This window comes from Octopus bimaculoides, chromosome 11, assembly GCF_046866305.1.
Source record: "Octopus bimaculoides isolate indiv1 chromosome 11, ASM4686630v1, whole genome shotgun sequence".
Lineage (NCBI taxonomy): Eukaryota > Metazoa > Mollusca > Cephalopoda > Octopoda > Octopodidae > Octopus > Octopus bimaculoides.
Window position 1 is genome coordinate 6182868 of NC_142938.1, and position 20257 is coordinate 6203124.

The following is a 20257-nucleotide window of genomic DNA, read 5'->3' on the forward strand; positions in this document are numbered from 1 at the left end:
AAAGGATTTGTCTACTCTTTATTTTGGTCATACTCTATGAAAAGACTGAAACCCTATACTCTCCGTTTTAAATATATATGGTTTGGCTGCGATATTCAGTGTGCATAGAAGCTCCCTCAGTACTTGCAGTCGATTAGTTCCGCCAGCTACATTACCCTGGCATCAACACTTTACTGTTGAATATTTCTGGTGGTTAGAAACGTGATTATCGAAGTATCTCTTAGCCCAGGAGTTTTCATTCTGATGCCATGGCTCACTGGAAATCAAGTAAAAGAATTACGGTGCACCTCAAATGGAGACAAAAAAAGATTAATGTCACGCTTTGCATGAAAAGCTTACAAAAAGAACGATTTTAAAATTAGAATTTTAGGGAAAACCACAAAATTAAAAACTATTGCTTATCTCATTTATTAACCTTAGTCGTGCAATCTATGATGTATCTGATTATCCTTTACAACACACCATTTCAGAATCCCTGGTTTAGCCAATGTTGTTGATGGTTCTACTGAAATAAAACGGTCACTACAGGATACTGGTGCGGACTGACATGCCAAAGACTAGACCCACTGTTTCCTCTGTGTGTCGGAAAAGGTGACTAAAAGAGGTGGAGATAGGATTTGCATCCTGACCTCATAAAACCCTCACCAGCAACAAATATCCAAACTGATCTTTGGGTTAGGGGGTTGACACCTGAGGGGTGAAAAGGGGGTCATCTGCCAGGAGTAGAAAATCACCGAAAAAAATGATGGATGCAGTGATGCACTGTTTAAAGTGCATGCCTTCATACCACAACATGCTAATACCAGAAAATTGTAATTGAATTTTCACCTGATTTAATCCAAATGATCCTTTCCTACAGGTATGTTAGGAAAATAAGTTACCAAATGGAAAAGAAAAATGAAGGAGAATATTCATTATAGAAATCAGTGTTTAACTCTTTTTGATCCCAACCAGCTTGAAATGGTTCATTAATTCTATGAGATAAAATTGCTTGTTTTAAAGTCTTTATAATTATATAAAGATCTGCCATCATAATATTTTGTAAGAATCTTTTTAAACTTATGTTCCTGTTGTTGGTATAATTATGAAAAGGTCATTTTTATTCACTCCCTTCAAATTTTGGGCCATAATCAAAATTATTTGAATCACATAGTGACTTCACTAGTATCGGTGGCATGTAAAAAGCACCCGGTATGCACTGCAAATTGGTTGGCATTAGAAAGGGCATCTAGCTGTAGAAACCTTGCCAAACCTGATACTGGGGATCACTGTAGCCCTGCAGCTCATCAGATTCTGTCAAACCATGAAATGCCTGTCAGTATGGAAAACAAACAGTGAATGATAATAATGATTTATAAATTCACATAGGCGGTGGATTTATTTAGAAATATGGAAACAAAAGGGTTAAGAGATGGCAGTGGGCTTATTTTTCAATGTTGATTCCATTTGAAACTTCGTTTGCTCGTAAGATGAATCGTTGGTATTAATTACTGAGTCTTGATTTTTAAATTGAAGTATTTAGATAAATAAGTGTACTTTCTAACATTGCACTCAAAACTTTATTGGATAGTTTTATCAAAGGGGGCGCGATAAGCTTTCCTTAGTATCTAATCAACTTATGTGTAATTAGATTTTCACTTCACACACTTTACTGTGACAGATTTCTGTTTAAAATTATCTTTACGTTAATCTCCTAACATGTAAATTAATCATAATGTAAATTAATCATAGTATTACCCTAATTTAATGTTTGCCGTTACCATAGCAACACAATTTTGTTGGTTGGATTGTAATATCTTAAAATGCTACTGGCACCGTTTTATGTCCTTAGGCAAAGTACTTTACTACCAGGGGGAAGGGGAAAGAGATAATGATTTCTGCTAAGTATCAACATCCTCCACTAAAAGACTGCAAACCTAATGATACTATGAAGAGTAAGGGCTTCGTATATTGAAAGACGGTGTGCTTGGCATCATAATGAGGTAGACTTAAACATTGTTTTATAAAAATAACCGTCCTTGCATTTCAGGGATTGTAAATTGTGATTATAAATAGTATAGAAAATAGCTCCAAATTGTTAATTACACTCAGAAAAATGAAGAAGCCTTTTCATTATTGCTTGACCTGCTAGAAACAGTAGCCCATTTCCCCTCAAATCAAATTCTTCTATCTTAAAAAAATACAAACTTGTTACAGATGGAATGCTTTGACTCTCTGCCTGCCCAGTCAGGGGCTATCTGCTAAATAACAACAAACCCAACTTTATTTACATTTGATGGATATTTGTCCTCATCTTGTTTATTGTTAATGCAATGTTTCGGCTGATATACCCTCCAGCCTTCTTCAGATGTCTTGGGGAAATTTTGAACCTGGGTTCTCATTCCTAAGGTATTTTTCGGTGTTATTATTTTATTATTATTCAGGCCACTGCCTGGAATTGAACTTGAAAGCTTGGGGTTAGTAGCCCGTACTCTTAACCACTATGCTATATGTCCTTAGGAATGAGAACCCAGGTTCAAAATTTCCCCAAGACACCTGATGAAGGCTGGAGGGTATATCAGCCAAAACGTTGTGTTAACAACAAACAAGATGAGGACAAATATTCGTCAAATGTAAATAATGTACATAATTCCTTGCATCCCAAATATAAAACTGTAAAACCCAACTTTAGTTCAAATTCTCAAAGAATTGACATATGTACCCTCAAAAACTTTTGGAAGCAATTGGTTCAATATCAGTCTGATCAGAGCCTCACCAACACTATGTACCAAAATATAGTTTCAGAACCAAATATTTCCGCTCTGCATGTGTATGGCTGCGGAACTCCATCAGTTACAATGATGAGTGTTCTAGTTCAACAGAACAGAACAGCTCGCTTGCAAAATTAACATGCCATGGCTGAGCACTCAACAGATATGCATAACCTTAATGTAATTCCCAAGAATATTCAACATGACACAGAATGTGACATGGCCAACCCTTTGAAATACAGGCACGAGCTCATTTTTACCAGCTGAGCAGCTGTGTATATAAATGTGCCATTCTATATGTCATCTATGTTTCAAATGTAGATTTGAATTTGCTAAACTAATGAAAACAGTATTTCTTAGTAACCCATAGCCCCCCCTCCTCCTCCTGTTACATATCTCTTTACTGTTTACATGTTTAATTTCTCTTATCTTTGTGAGAAGCATGTGAAATGTAGATTGTTTTGCTTAGTTTTTTTTTTTCTAGTTTTCAATTGATCCCTGGCTTTTTCGTCCAACAACTGCACTTCTCAAATAAGTGGTCTTTTATTTTATTTTCTCTTTAATATCTGGTTAAGTACAGGAAGTACCTCTTTTGTACTCTTTGCCCAGATAACTACAACTGCCTATGAATTTGACTTTATAGTAACTTGGTTTTAGCTTGTGTAAAAAATTATATTCTGAATGTCACCTACCTACATCCTATGCCTCTGTGTTATTCTTAATTTTAGTCTGTTAGCTTATCAACCATAAATAGAACTTAGTTCTGATTTACTGTAATAAATATGGTGGTAGTCTAACGACACAGAAGTTTAAGTCTGATAGCTACCTCAATGCTATTAGTGAACGAGACCTTAATTATTATTTAATTAAGGATGTGTTTTACAAGCAGATCACCAAACCATAGCGACCCCAACACAAACAACGCATACAGAGATCTGCTTGGTCATTAAACAGGTTAACTTTTTAAAGTTATCTTTACAGATATATATTCTTTTATTCTTTTATTCATATCAGAATGGTAGTTATGTTAATTTTGAATTATTTTTCTTTTCGTCTTTATTTGCAGTAATCTCATTTTTCAATCATGTCAATCTGTTATATGGAGCAATATCAGAATATTGCACCCTGGAAGGTTGTCCTCTCATGAATGGGCCTGGAAACGTGTAAGTTAAATACCGTTTTTTTTTATCTTGCTTAAAATATGGATGTGTTTTAACTGAAATTTAAAAAAAGAATAAGTGGCAACAGAAAAAAAAAAGAAGGGTGGGGAACAACAGTATTATGAAACTGTAGATAGATGAGAAATAGTGAGATGATGCGAAGTGAGGTGGAGAGTGAGAGAAAGATGCACAGCGACAGAGATGGAAGTCAGAGATACGTAAGGGTGGAAATAGTGAGTGACAGAGACGAGGGGCTGTCAATGGCAGATACAAGAAGGTACACAGGGAAAATGGGTGTTCAATGGAAACTAAAGTGGTAAAGGATAATATCGAGTAGTTTGAAGGAGAGGGGTAAGTGGAAGCACAAAAGGGGGGATGGAATCTGTGCAGTTCTCTGCTCATATAATTGCAGTAGCTGAGTGATGGAGGAATGAGTATTAGGGAGAGAAGTTGTGGGGAAGGCTTGAGAGGGGCAGAATGAGTGCAGGGGCCTAAAATGATATGTTTTTAGGACCCCGTGCTAACAAATCGTTACCAGCATGCTAATGATTCTGCCAGATTGCCACTTTAATAATAATAATGATGATGATGATGATGATGATAATAATGTCAGTAAGGTTCTAAGTATTTGAAAGACTTCTGAACACCTGTGGGTACCAAAGGTTACAGATAGTAACCCGCTACCCACGTAAATCCTACCAGGAATAAAAGCGAACCTGAGCCAAACCAAAACAAATATACATGAGTATCTGTGTCAGTAATCTGTTCAAGGCTCTATTGTTGTAACTGAATGGAGTTATATTTGCATGGCAGCTTTTACAATGCTCTTTCTATTACTGTCAAGTTTAAATCCTGCATTAGGTCATGTAATGTCCCATTTCTTCTTTGATGGTTGATACAATAAGTTCAATGTCATTCTTGTTGTTGTTTAGGTCATAGTCAGTCCTAACTGAGTAAACCTGTGAGCAAATACATTCCAGCCATGAACATCTCATCTGTTTGTATATCCAGGGCTGCTTTTTTCTCGTATGTCCTTACCTTCTGAAAGATGGTAGGTGTAATTTGAATGAGATTGGGTACTATTTCTAGCATTTGAGCAACCACAGAGACATCCTTCATTGAGTCATTATGATTTGATTGTGCTTTTGTTGGCGGCAGGGTGGGGCTGTTTCTTTTATGGTATTAGCTTTGTATCGGATCAAATTTTCTTTATTTCCATTTGCATCTCTGAAGACTCGGTTTTTGGATACAATTTTTTCCACGTATTCCAGAGGGTATTTCCAGTAATAACATTTGCTAATTTCCCTTAGAGTAACTCAGAACGTAAAGACAGATGAAATACCACTTAGCATTTTGCCCGGTGTGCTAACATTTCTGCCTTACTGGTCCAAATATTGTTTTATATCCAAACTGACCAGATCCAGCCTCTCATACATACCCTGCAATGTCATTCTAAAAATAAAAAATCACAGCATCAAAATCTTGAAGCTACAAAATACTTTTTTCCTTATTCCTTTAACTTGTTTCGGTCACTTGACTGTGGCCATGCTGGAGCACCACCTCAAAGAACTTTTAGTCAAATGAAATGACCCCAGGACTTATTTTTTATTTTAAGCCTGGTATTTATTTTATTGGCCTCTGTTGCCAAACTGCTTAGTTACAGGGATGTAAACACACCAACAACAGTGGTGGCACACACATACATACACACACAGCAGGCTTCTTTCAGTTTCTACCTACCAAATCCACTCACAAGGCTTTGGTCTTCCCAAGGCTATAGTAGAAGACACTTGCCTAAGATGCCACGCCATGGGTCTGAACCTAGAACCATGTGGTTGAGAAGCAAACTTCTTACCACACAGCCATGTCTGTGCCTGATTGATTAATACATGATTAATTGAAAACAGTGTAAATAAATAAGCATAATATTTAACAGTAATCTGAATGCTAAAGGGTTAATGTTATAGCAGCCACGTCTTCAATGAAAAGCCAATGCTGTATTAAGAAAATGTCCATCACGAACATTCCCATATTGAATCCTTCCATGACTCATATCAGACATTTTGTCTAATCAGTAGATTAGGCAACGTCCTACTTGACCTCCTCTGATAGATTTTTATGACAAATTCAGATTTGTTGCTTTTCTTCTTATCTGTGTCTTGTTGGTTGTAAGTGAAATGTCTCTTTCCATGAAATAGTGACTTCTCAATTAATTAGGGCTACGTTCAAATCTGTTACAGGTATCTCATTGTGTCATTGAGCAGCACTTGTGACCAATCACAATTGCATTAAACATCATAGTTTTACATCCTGAATGCCAATTCTCTTCACCAAAATATAAACAACTATATGAGCAGCATATGGGAACCAGTATTTAGGAGGGGTAGAAAAATATTGGATTTATAAGCCCTAAAATTCACTCAATAATTGCCCACGGGCATATGGCGTAATGGTTAAGAGCACAGGCTACTAACCCCAAGATTTCGAGTTCGATTCCAAGCAGTGACCTGAACACTAATAATAATATCGAAAAATACCTTAGGAATGAGAACCCAGGTTCGAAATTTCCCCAAGACACCTGATGAAGGCTGGAGGGTTTATCTGCCAAAACGTGTTAACAACAAACAAGATGAGGACAAATATCCGTCAAATGTAAATAATGTAAACTATAAAGTTGATTTGAAAGAAGGCAAAATTGAAATATGCTGCTCATATAACATAGTTTATTTCTGAGAAATCTATTGTTTCATATTTTATTCCAGTCTACTGTTACAGCATTGAATTTATATACACAGAACCATACATTTTCCCCCAACACCACCACTAAAATATTTTTCAATAACTGTATCATGAAACCTACTAAACTTCTGTTTATTCCATAAATTTACTTGTAAGACATGTGTTTATCTTATACAAGTGTGCATCTTATACATTGGCAAATATGGTACTTTTTAAGTCCATTCTCTCTACAACGAAAGTGTATTTCTAATTTGGTTTTTGTTTATTTTAGAGAAGATAAATTTTCTCTTTTAACACATTTATAAACACAGTGCAGTGTTATTCGAATTCATGGCAAGTTTACCTTAAAATATTCAGCTTATCTGATATCAGTATGTCATGGATACCAGCCTCATTAAAACTTTATGTAGTCTTACTCGACAGCTGAGCCATTACATGTTAGACCAAAGCATTTCATTCTAGAACCAGCAATATTCTTCGTGTTTTCTAAATCTATGACGCTCAGAAATACTAAATATGCCAGCAATTAATTTTCCCAGTTTCAAATCAGCCAAACGTTTTGTCACATTGGTGTAAGATAGTCAGAATGTTGCTAACTCTACAACACCTTTCTCTTAGACTAAAGGTTGGGAGATGTACGAAACAGGAATGTTCTATATACGTCAGGTGTTCTATTATTTTCTTCACCAGCATTGTTACGTGTGAGCTTGAAGGTGTAATGTTGTGTAGAAGCTGGAAAATCTGAACTATATACAGGTGAGAAAATCTGAACTGTATACAGGTGAGAGAATCTCACCTGTATACAAGTGAGAAAATCTTACACAAATAGAATGTTTCAGGAATTTCACAGTGAAGTGATAATGGCATGTTTATAGTAGAAGAATACAAACGAGTATGTAGTGTGCTCATTACCTCCAAGCTTTTGGTTCACAGTTACAAGAATTGCTAATGTCCTTGGGAAAGTAATGAATACCACAGGATTCTATATTCCCTCCTGTAATATAAAACCTTTACACTTAATTAAGAAATGATTTTAAAATGCTATCTAGTCAATTTACAAATTATCTGAAATTTTAATGAAACCTCTGTCTTTATCATTACTAAACATAATTTAATAATGATAAAGATAGGGGTATCAACTGGCTCATAAATGGTGTTTATACATTAAGTATGATACATAGATGGCTATTTTAGTTTAATACTGACTCACTTGCATATACTGGATTAAATTATGTGTGGTATGAATGCCTTTGCTTTTGAATAGAGAAAATAATAAGCTTTCGCCATGGAGTCAGACTGTTTAATATGACATATAGATATTTCTTGGTGGATATGTTATGAAGTATGACAAATGTATGGACATAAAGTGTCAACTATGATGAGACTGCTTTAATATTTATAATAGATTGTCCTTAACCTTTCTGTGAATGGCATTTAAGTTTAATCATTTATAGTCTTTGTCTTTATGGATTTTCTAAAATACCGACTGTTTACAATATAGTAAGTAAATATTGCTATGAAATTTCAAATTTTCAGTTTAGTCTTCACTCAGTTACATCAGGGGTTCTCAACCTTTTTCTTACGTATTTTTCTTACGCAAGATGTTCAAAGTAATCTTAGCTTGCTCATAAATAAATAGTCTAATTTTGAATTAATTCTCAATTACCTTTTTGTATTTGGGTATTTATTTTAGTCAGAGTTTATACGACCGAAATTATAATGTTTAAAACACTAAGCCATCGTATATTAACAACATGACAGAATAAACTTCTAAAAGATACAGTACAAACACTTGTGGAATGGAAATTACTGCAGATTGAATCATGAGACATCATAGTATTGTTTTCATAAAACTATGTTGCAAAGCGCTTATTTAAGAAAACAAATTCAAGATTGTGAATAGAGCTACTGTCATCTGATATCTTTCTGATATGATCTAAATAAAACCAAGTGTTTTCTCTAACACACATGTGCACATGTACATACACACATTTGTAGAGGTGATAGGGTAATGCTATGAAGCAAATAGCTTTTGTAACTCAGTATCTGTGGCCCTTTGAAGATGTTTCTCTTCACTTGGACCACCAATGTCTTATTATTCCTTTCCCTTAAAATATATATCGATAGGGATCAGTTATAAAAAAAAAACACAAAAAAAAAAACCTTACAGAACCAGTGTCTGTGGAGACAAAATATATGACTGGATCAGGGGTACTATCCGTCATAGGGTTCAGTCCACAGAAAGGATTCCATTTTTGATACATTTTGGGGCATCCATTCTACCTGTTTGAAAAATGGGTATCTTTTTCATTTCATTACTGCTTAGTTAACAATACAATAGTACAATAGTTAAGGTACTCTGTGTGTGTGTGTGTGTGTGTGCAAGTATGCATTTGCCTGTACACATAGGGTGAAGACCCCATCCCCTACTTTGCTTTTCTGACACCATGTTTCCAAACACAGAATTATGTTCATAGGGTGTTTACAAACATAAATCTGTGTTTGCGTATGAGAAAAGAAAACTATTTTAAATGATTTAACTGGTGTTAGAGATGAGATTCACCAAATGTAAATTCTTTAGAGATTTTTCACTCTCTTGAAATCTTTGCTGCGTTAGATACACTTAGAGTTTGTTAGCTCCATTATCATCTAAAGTCTTCCTCCTTTCTTGCAAATCAGGCAGTGCATTGTGTTCTTGAGCAAAGCATTTCATTTCACATTGCTCCAGTCCACTCAGCTGTCAATGGGTAACCCCCTGCGATGGACCAGCAGGGTGGTATCATCTGCTCGTCTCGCCAGCAGGGTAGTATTATTTGAAACGCATTGTGCCCAGTGATGTATAACATCTGATTGTCTGGTCAATTATGTGACCATGTTATACACACACACACACACACATTATTGTAAAGGCAGGCATCAAGCTGGCGGAAACGTTAGCATGCCGGGCAAAATGCTTAGTGGTATTTCATCTGCCGCTACGTTCTGGGTTCAAATTCTGCCGAGGTCGACTTTGCCTTTCATCCTTTTGGGGTCGATTAAATAATAAGTACCAGTTACGCACTGGTGTCGATATAATTAACTTAATCTGTTTGTCCCCTCTGTGTGTAGCCCCTTGTGGGTAGTAAAGAAATAACACACATTATTGTTATAGATGAGGGCATTTAACCATATGTATGTTGATACACACATGCATACACATTTTGTTTAAAACCTAATTATAAATTTGCCATTAGCAAGTGTTTTCAATCCCTCCAACTATCGAGAATATTGACATATAATAGCCTTGAGGTGCCTCTTTAGAATCGGTTGATAAATAATACAATTGTGTCTGTCTCTAATCTATAGTTGTGGCATTGACAAGTCTATATTATTAGTATTATAATGTCATTTGGTAACACCTGGCTCACTGTAAATATTAAGGCAATATTTTGTATTAGATTCTCAAAAATGTTTATCATGTGATAGGTTTATCTCTATGAACACAGTTATGCTAAGCCTGTTTAAATGTTTTTGATGGCAGAGGATAAAAATAAATGTTTTTTAGTGATGATGTGTTTTTAATGGTGAATGAATGTGAACTTTGTTTTAAAAAAATATTTTAAATATTTACGATTTGAAAGAGAATGATTTGTGTGTGTGTGAGAGTTTATGTGAAATTAATATTAGCAAATGGTAAATAGATTTATCACAATTCACTTAGGTCATAGCTATTCTTTTACTTGTTTCAGTTATTTGACTGTGGCTATGCTGGAGCACCGCCTTTTAGTCAAAGAAATCGGTCCCAAGACTTATTCTTTGTAAGCTTAGTACTTACTATGTCAGCCTCTTTTGCTGAACCGCTAAGTTACAGGGACATAAACACACCAACATCAGTTGTCAAGCAAAGGAGGGGAACAAACACATACAAATATATATACATACATATATATATATGACGGGCTTCTTTCATTTTCTATTTACCAAATCCACTCATAAGGCTTTGGTTGGGCCAAGGCTATAATAGAAGACACTTGCCCAAGGTGCCATATATGTTTTCTGTCCACTGTACATGGCACCACCATGAAACGGGCTCCTCGACAACAAGTCTTGAAGTGAAGAGGTTATGGTGGTGCTTACTCTGTCAAGTCTCGGTTTTCTTTTGCTAAATGTTTGCGATCACCATGGTAGACCAACATCAATCATATAAATACAATAACATTCCTGGTTTAATGTTATATCACTTCTCTTTTACTTTCGAAGTGTCTGGGCTTTAACAAAGAAATCAATAGATTTGATTACATATTCTTGTTGCCCAAGAAGGTCTTTTTTTTTTTGTATATTAGCCTACACTTTTAATACCAACATGTGTTAATGTACAAGGAAGAACATCTTTGATTTCATTTTGTTTTTACTTTGATTCAACAGCAGGTTGCAAACAGACTGAAAATTACAATTATTATGAATATCTTTAATATTTTTTTTTCAAAACTATATTTAAACATTTTCACTCTACTTTATGTTAATAACATAGCAGTTTGCAGATGGGATTTTTTTCCCTTCTCTTTTGTTCTATATTAGCACCATTAGTTGAAACACTATAATTTGTACAGAGGTTACAATTATTAATAATATGGTTTGTCATACATTATACCATGTTCTTTCACTAGCAGTTCAGTTATTCGAAAATGCTATACAATTCTTCCAGACATGTATGATTCCAGTTATTTAGCCTTGAAATCCATTCATAGTGTTTCCTCAATATATTGATTGTCTGTCTGGCAGAAGTTCTGTGATAATTTTAGCCTCACATAAATATTAATGCTACCTGTGTTTAGAAAGTTGGCAACATGCCACAAATGTTTCATTTCCTTCTGACTTTTCATTCATTCAAATATATATACACATACACACCTATCTATCTATCTATATATACACACACACCTATCTATCTCTATATATATATCCACACACACATGCATATATATATATTTTTTTCTTCAGAGGTATTTTTCTATTTCATATTTCTCATTTTTGATTATCTGAATAAATGATATGACATCATTGGCAGATTTTTAAATACATTTTTAATCTACTTAGTACACAGTTATGGCTGTGTGGTAAGAAGTTTACTTCCCAACCACATGGTTCTAAGTTCAGTCCTACTGCATGGCACCTTGGGCAAGCGTCACCTACTATAGCCTCAAGCTGGCCAAAGCCTTGTGATTGGATTTGGCAGATGGAAACTGAAAGAAGCCTGTTGTGTGAGTGTGTCACTGTCTTTTTATCGCTGTCATTTTCACAGAAGACTGGAAATGAATATGTCCGGTCATGTGGCAGCATTACCTTAGTTGGAAACAGGTGAAGGTTGGCAACAGGAAAGGCATCTGGCTGTTGAAAATTTGTCTCAACAAATTCTAAATCAGGCAAACATGAAAAAAATGGATGTTAAAATGCTGATGATGATGATGATTGTGTTTGTTCTGTATAATACAGATGACTACTTGATTATAGATTTTTATAAAGAAAACAGTCAACATTAGAGATTATAGATTGTTTTTTGTGTTGTTGTTGTTGTTATCCAGCATTTCTTTGACTAACTATAGTGTTATTTTTAAGCACTTATTGAAATGAAAATATTTTCTGTTATTACAGAAAAACTACCTTCTATTGATTTTCCATAAAAGTAGAGAAAAAAAAACTAATGGCATTTTAAATGTTTCTCTCTTGATATTCTGGCTATTTATTGATAAATGTTTTGAGAAATTTGGCTATCAGTGACTGCAGATGCTCTCATCTATATGTAATTTTATATGAAAGGTGCATGCAGTGGTTGTCATTGTTGTTTAACGTCTGCTTTACATGCTGGCATGGATTGGATGGTTTTTACATTATCTATCTGTAACAAACAAACAAACAAAAGAGAAGTTGTTTCACCTAATTTAGACACCTCTACTTTGTGTCTGCTAAGAATACCAAGAATAAAAACGAGCCAGGTGTGTTGTTTTTCTCGTGCACACATGCACTCACTGACTTGAACCAGCTTGAATTACTAGTAATAAAAATGAAAACAGACCAATGACTTGGTGTTATGTTACAAAGGAAATTTTAAGCTTGTGGTAAATTTAAATGTTTTGTTATATTATTGCTGCTATTAAAGAAATTATGATGGTTGTGTGATAGAGGCAGTATAGTGTCTCCCTGTCACCAAACCTCATCGGTTTCCAAGCAAGGTAATATTTCCACTTAGTCAGACATGTTTTTCTCAGAATATTAGAAATGAATGACACTGCTTGTATGACAGTGATACTCATTTACAATTACCACACAATGTTACCCCTGCCACATCAATGTGTGCACAGATGTGCATGAGTTTGTAAAATATACTTCATAAAAGAGTATATATTTAATCAGGGTTACAGATATGCCGGTTTTGCTGCTGTTTCAATTAACTTATATAAGCATTTCAATGTAATGTTTATTTGTTTTGGAAATCTGAATTTAACAAAAAAAGTTTTTCATTTAGAACGGAAACAAACCTTGTAGTATTTATTATAGCATTATGTAATAACCTTATATATGTGTGTGCATGCATATGTGTGAGTGTGTGCACATATCTGTATGCGTGCACGTGTGTATGTATGTATATGTGTATGTCCGTTGTATATATATGTGTGCATGCATATGTATGTACATATGTGTGCATATCTGTGTTTGTATGTATATGTGTGTGTGTGTGTATATATATATATATATATATATATACATACATACATATGTATACACACACACACATATATATATATATATATATATATATATATATATATATATACACACACACATGTATACCTCAACTTAAATTGGTAACTGGTTCCAAAACATGTGGCTTATCTTCAAAAAAGATGAAGCAACACATAAAAGCAGTTTCTCAAATCTATTTGTATGCTATATCTGGTTTAATAAATGATTTCTATATATTTTCACAGGCCTTTCATTTAATCCCCCCCCCCCTCTTCACTGTTGAGTTTCTGTCTTTTTATCAATATGGTTGCTAGTCTCTTTGTCTTTGTGTTGTCACTTTCTTTCCAAGATTGCAATACCACATCATCATCATCCTTGTTGTCATCATCACTATTCTTAATGGTGTCATCATCGTCGTCATCATCATTATCCTTATCATTGCCATCATCATCACCAGCTTCATCATTGTCATCATCAATGACCCCTGGACATTAGTCTCAACTCCTTACACTGTAAAAACATTTTCTTCAGGCTCTTTTTAAAATCCAACAACACAGGACTTCAGTTGGGATTCTTTCTCTCTCGTTTGCAGGCAATATTTCTGGCATGATGAAAAAGGCAAGAAGTTCAAGTGTACAGCTCCAGAATATGTAGATTATGTTATGTCATTTATCCAGAAGGATATTTTAGAAGAATCCATTTTCCCAACAAAGTTTGGTAAGTGTAAAAGATTTTCTTTCATGTGGGCTTTTGTTCTTTTATTACCTCCGCCCTTCGCCAAGGCAGAGATATTGTTTCCAGTGATGTTTGTCCGTGGACGAGATATCTCAAGAACCGCTGGATGGATTCAGATGAAACTTTCAGGAATGTTTGGCCTCCTGACTGGCACAAACTGATTAGATTTTGGAATTGATCCAGTACTAGACAAGGATTCTGCATTATTTATCCTGCTTTTTTTTTTACTTAAATTTTGAGAGTGGTTGGGTTCATTTTTAGTATTCTCGTTTGTGAGAGCAGTCAAGTTTATTTCAGACATTCTCATTTTAAAAATCATCTCTGGCTAATCGTTGAGAGGACGTTGCCTTGGCGGAGGTTTGCACTCTCTGAGTGCTCTTGTTTATTTATTGGTAGTTTTTTGGGGGGATTTTTTTACTTTTTATTTATTGCTTTACCATTCTCAGTGTTTAGCCATCTGTACACAATAATTTCATCATTATTATTATTATTTATATCAGCCCTGAATGGATGAAAGGTGAAGTCAACACTGGTGATATTTGAACACAGAACGTAAAGTCGGAAAAAATGCTGCTTAGCATTTTGTCTGACGCAATAATGATTCTGCCAGTTTGCCACCCTAGCATTTATCTATATATTGATAATATTTTCTGTAACAAAGCTTATGTGCATGTGACTTTGCCTTTCATCCTTTCAGGGTCAATAAATTAAGTACCAGTTACGTACTGGGGTCAATGTAATCAACTTAATCCCTTGTTTGTCCCCTCTATGTTTAGCCCCTTGTGGGCAATAAAGAAATAAGAAACTCTGTAAAGGGCATCCAGCTGTAGAAACTCTGCCAAAACAGACAGTGCAGCTCTTGGCCTTGCCAAACAGTCCAACCCTTGGAAAATAGAAGTTAAATGATAATTTAATTTTATGTCTAATGTATATTTGTGTCTCTAAAACATAACAAATAACTGAAATCTTGTCATTTGTTCTTCATTCCAGGCAATGCTTTCCCCAGTACGTTCCAAATGATAGTGAAGAGGATCCACCGCTACCTGTTTCACGTGTTAGCTCACATATACCATGCTCATTACAATGAAGTGCACATCCTAGGCCTTCATGGTCACCTGAATACACTCTTTGCACATTTCATGGTATTCAACCTTCGCTATGACTTGCTAGAAGAAAAAGAGACCGATGTGCTCCAAGACTTGATAAAGGCCCTGACCACATTTGTACCTGCTGAAACTATGAACCCCTTGACTTCAACGTCTGGGGAAGAGGGCGCAGCAGATAGTGACAATACTGCCCAAGCTACAGCAACGGCAGGACCGCTTGTATCATCTTCCACGAATGAATTAGAAACAGAAGTGACACAAACTTAATGATTGCTAGCTTACACCTTCCACATATTAGAGAGGGAGCAGGAGGGGAGGAATAGATTTAAACAAACAAACAACAAGGAAACAAAACAACAACCATAACAATGGTAACAAAAAATATTTTTAAAAAAAGTGTAGTAAGTTGAAAGAATTTAGAAGCTACATGAACAACAAGAATATAATTATATTTTACTGCAAATTGTTCAGTCAGATCTCAACCGCATGTTCTGCTCCTCTGTGTGTGTTTCTGCTTTGATAATAGTCAGCTTCCTCTCTGTTTTGTGTACAGCAATAATATAAGATCCCACTGATTAGAAGTAGAGAAGAAAGAAAGAAAGAAAATGACAGAGCATTGAACAGTTTCCAGGAGAGAAAATCCCATTTTTTGGAACCCCTAATTCAAAAAGTCGTCGCTGTAGTCTTCTTCTACATCAACCGAAAGGATCAGGAAAAGAAAATTTAGACAAAATCTTTCAAGAAAAAAACAGAAATAAAGTGATATTCTGTGTGAGCGAGTGCGTGATTGTGGTTGCATGTGTACATGTGCGTAAGGCCATGTGAATACAGTCACACATGCATGTCTAGGCTATTCTTCCATTACCATGTAGCCATTTTTGTTGTTGTTTTTTTTCTTATATGTGACAAAACATGAAAAGCTGCACCAAATGGGATCAGATATTTATTTTCATTTTTGACATTTGTTATTTATTTTTTATTATCTTCAACTCTCCCCTTCCCCCTCAAATGTGTTTAAGTTACATATGTGTACACACACTAACACTCACTCACACACACCTTAATGATATATGTATAAATATACCCCATGCATTTGTGTGTGTTTTTGACATGCACATACGCACACACACACATTCATGCAGACATATACACACAAACATACACATAATTAGAAAGAAGAAGCTACATTCTCTTGGCTCCCTTGTTGCTGTTTCTGTGTCCTCTTCACCTTTCCAGAAATCTCTACTGACACTGGAATCCAATCAGGGGAATCCATCCTTGAAGATAAAAAAAAAAAACCAACTCAAGAACAACAAAAATCTTATCTCTAACTTATTTATAATTGATTCTTTAATTCTACGATAAAATAAAAACAAATACAAAAAAATGTTTCATTTCTATTAAATTTCCTGGAATATTTTTAACTTATTAAATTACATTTATGAATGATTTAAGATTTTCAATGTAAAATTGTATTAAACATTGCCAGCACTGATCTATGACAGAAAAAAAAAAAAACAGGTTCACCTACAGGACTTGAACCATGTATCCCTCACTCACCCGATGACCACACTATCAATTGTACTACAGAGATTAATCCTCTGTTGTCCTTTCTGTCTCAAATTTGTGCTTGTAATGTTTAAATTAGTTCTATTCATTTGTTTATGTATGATAATTTATGCTTAATAATTATTGTCTTTGTTTAACACACACTTGATGGTTAGTCCATGTTAATCCTTAAGGAGCATAAGGATGGTTTCTTGGTTCTCTGGCTTATATATTCCATTCCTGACTGGACGGGACACAGGATTGTTCATTTTTACCAGCTCTGTGAACGAGCACAATGTGAAATGAAGTGCTTTGCTCAGGAACATAATTTATTGCCTGGTCCAGGAATTGAAACCACAGCCTTATCATGAATCCTAACCATTAACCCATGTGTCTCCATATATATATATATTGTATAAAGGATCATGAGTAAGGCCAGAACAATGCGAAGTAAATGCAAGGCAAATCACAAGAAAACAAATATATGAATTAATGTAGACTTACCTTGCATTCAGTATTTCGGGGTTATGACCCGAATTAACGAATGTTGCCAATGTGCGTGTACACATGCTATTTGGCAACATTCGTTAATTTCTTGAAAATGAGGTTACAACCCCAAAATATTGAATGCAAGGTAAGTCTACATTTATTCATATATTTGTTTTCTTGTAATTTGCCTTGCATTTACTTTGCATTGTTCTGGCCTTATCCATGATCCTTTTATCAATATATTCTACACAAGTAGAACAATATGGAAGTTAAAAGACCCTAACTATATTGATGTAACTTTCAAACAGCCCTAGAATATGTTTATTTAGAAAGGGGGGGAAGGAAGGAGGAAATACAGAACCAAGACATGGTCCCTGTGGACAGAAACATATAGGTCCATAGTCTCTGAAGTGTTATTCTAAATAAGACAAAAATGGTCAGACCAATTCATCTATTGGATTGTTTAGACCTGTGGTTCTTAGCTGGTTTGTTGGATCACACTGGCACACTACAGTCGATATCCAGGTGTGCTGTGGATTTTTTATTTTTGCTATGATTTTGTCTCAAACAAGGCTTGAGGCCACTGTAGTGTAAGGGAAGGAACAAAGGAGGTCTACAAATTTTTTAGATCCTTGCATTGGATATATAAATTAATAAAGCAGTGGGGAAGGTAAGTATATAGATGACGACTTACTATTACACAAAAAACACTCTGCATCAACGGCTTGCAGTGAACTGCTACCAACCCGAACCGCCAATCGCTCACAGTTCTTTATTTTATAAAAATTAGTCAGGTCCCCCTTTAGTCACTTGGTGAGTGGTCGGAATCCTTCCACAACAAAATTCAAAAAATGTTGATTGATAGACTGAATATCGTAGACCAGAGGTAAACAAGATAATGGTAATGTGTTCCAGAGAGCAGCAGTTTGTGGAAATAAGCTATTGGATTAAAAGGACTTATAAATAATAAGGAAGCTCAACTGAGAAACAAATGTACCTGAGAAGAGAAGCAGGTGACATGTTTAAGGGTTTTAGAAAATCCATGGTAATGCTTTGAGCATCTTAGAACATGTTATTTGTAATTTTGTTCTTTACAAGTATGTTTAATATAGCCAGGTGAGCAATTTGAGTGTGTTCATTACCAGTGCTGCCGGACTGGCTCCAGTGCAGGTGGCATGTAAAAAAACACCTTTTGAGCATGGTCGTTGCCAGTACTGCCTGACTGGCCCTCGTGCCGGTGGCACGTAAAAGCACCCACTACACTCTTGGAGTGGTTGGCGTTAGGGAGGGCATCTTGCTGTAGAAACCTTGCCAGATCAGATTGGAGCCTGGTGCAGCCTTCTGGCTCACCAGCCCTCAGTCATACCGTCCAACCCATGCCAGCATGGAAAGCAGACGTTAAACGACAACAATGATGATGATAGTCACTACTAGGTACTAAGAGTTCCTTACATTGGAGACATGGTCCAAGAAGGTTTTTATAATATGCTTAGTGTCTCCAAACAATCTGGCAGACACTAGATGTGTTGTAAAAACCTGCCCAGACCACATCTCCAATGTATGAAACTATTAGTAGCTCATAACTATATACTGTGTACATTAAACAATATTTATCACTTTTTTTTGTTGATCTTATCTTAACGGAAAAGTAGAAAGGATCTAATTGAGCCATCCCATAAATAATGTTTTTTTTTATATACTTCTTTTCATCATCATCGCTTAACGTCCGCTTTCCATGCTAGCATAGGTTGGACGATTTGACTGAGGACTGGCAAGCCAGAAGGCTGCACCGGGCTCCAATCTGATCTGGCAGAGTTTCTACAGCTGGATGTGAATGCCCTTCCTAATGCCAACCACTCCGAGAGTGTAGTGGGTGCTTTTACGTGGAACTGGCAACGGCCTCGCTCAAAAAGGTGTTTTTTACGTGCCACCTGCACGGGTGCCAGTCCAGCGGCACTGGCAACGACCTCTCTCGAATGATTTTCTAACGTGCCACCACCACAAATGCTAGAAGGCGACTCTGGTAACGATTATGCTCAAATGGAAGCCAGTCAGCTGCTCTGGCAATGAACACGCTCAGACAGGTGCCAGTCATCGAGTATGGTTCAATTACGATTCCGATTTCACTTGCCCCAACAATTAAGATAAAGTTCTTCTTTTAATCTAAAATATGCCCCACAGATATCATTAAGAGCAGTACCATTCAATCCGGTGGTGTCAACAGCACTAAAATAAGTGTTGTTTGGAAACAAACAAACCGAAGAAACTACATCTTTCAAACTCATTTACTCTATGTACAACCGTATCGATAAATAAATTCAATAAGTAAATTATAACCACTCTTAAATACGTAACTAAACAGCGACAACACTATTAAGTCATACGAAAATTATAATCCCTACAGTCTTCCGTAGTATAATATAAAAGTAAAAGCTTAATAACATTATTTCAATCAATCAATTTATAGGTAGGTTATAAACCAATGTACATTGCATCGCTATTAATAGTAAACAACAATAACTAAATCATGCTAAGTTGCGACCAATCTTCAAGTCCATATAAATAGTAACCCCACCGGTCTTCTATAGATACTACTATAATGAAAGTTCAAGCTTTATAAAATTTCTCCAAAACAAAACACAATTGAAATTAATTTAATATTTTTGAGTGAAATACGTTATTTCATCATTCAAAAGTTAATGATAAAACACTACATACTCATTAAGATATCACCACTACAAGTTAAAATATTAAATTACCGGTAACTAATATAAACTTAAATTTCATTAAATAGGAACAAATAAAAGTACTTGTAATTAACTATTATTATAAACTTTGCGGCTATGTTCAAAGCTAATTAAAACTGTTTAAAAGAGAATAAGACTTCAAATATTAACACTTACATGTTTCGTCCGACATGTGCTTCCCTCTCCAAGAATTTGAAATGCCAATTAAATATTGATGACGTAGTACGTAATCACTACTTTCGTAATTATCTCAATATGGTGAC

General features: G+C 35.4%; 1 protein-coding gene across 1 annotated transcript in view; it reads left to right on the top strand.

Moving 5' to 3' along the window:
• LOC106877172 (MOB kinase activator 2) overlaps window positions 1-16378 on the top strand; it is a 60579-nt gene extending 44201 nt beyond the window's left edge. Inside the window, exons 3-5 of the mRNA XM_014926001.3 lie at window positions 3817-3913; window positions 13962-14086; window positions 15095-16378. Coding sequence (XP_014781487.1) covers window positions 3817-3913; window positions 13962-14086; window positions 15095-15477 — 605 coding nt within the window. The 3' untranslated portion in view covers window positions 15478-16378. The remainder of the gene's footprint in view (window positions 1-3816; window positions 3914-13961; window positions 14087-15094) is intronic.
• Window positions 16379-20257: the final 3879 nt, after the last annotated feature.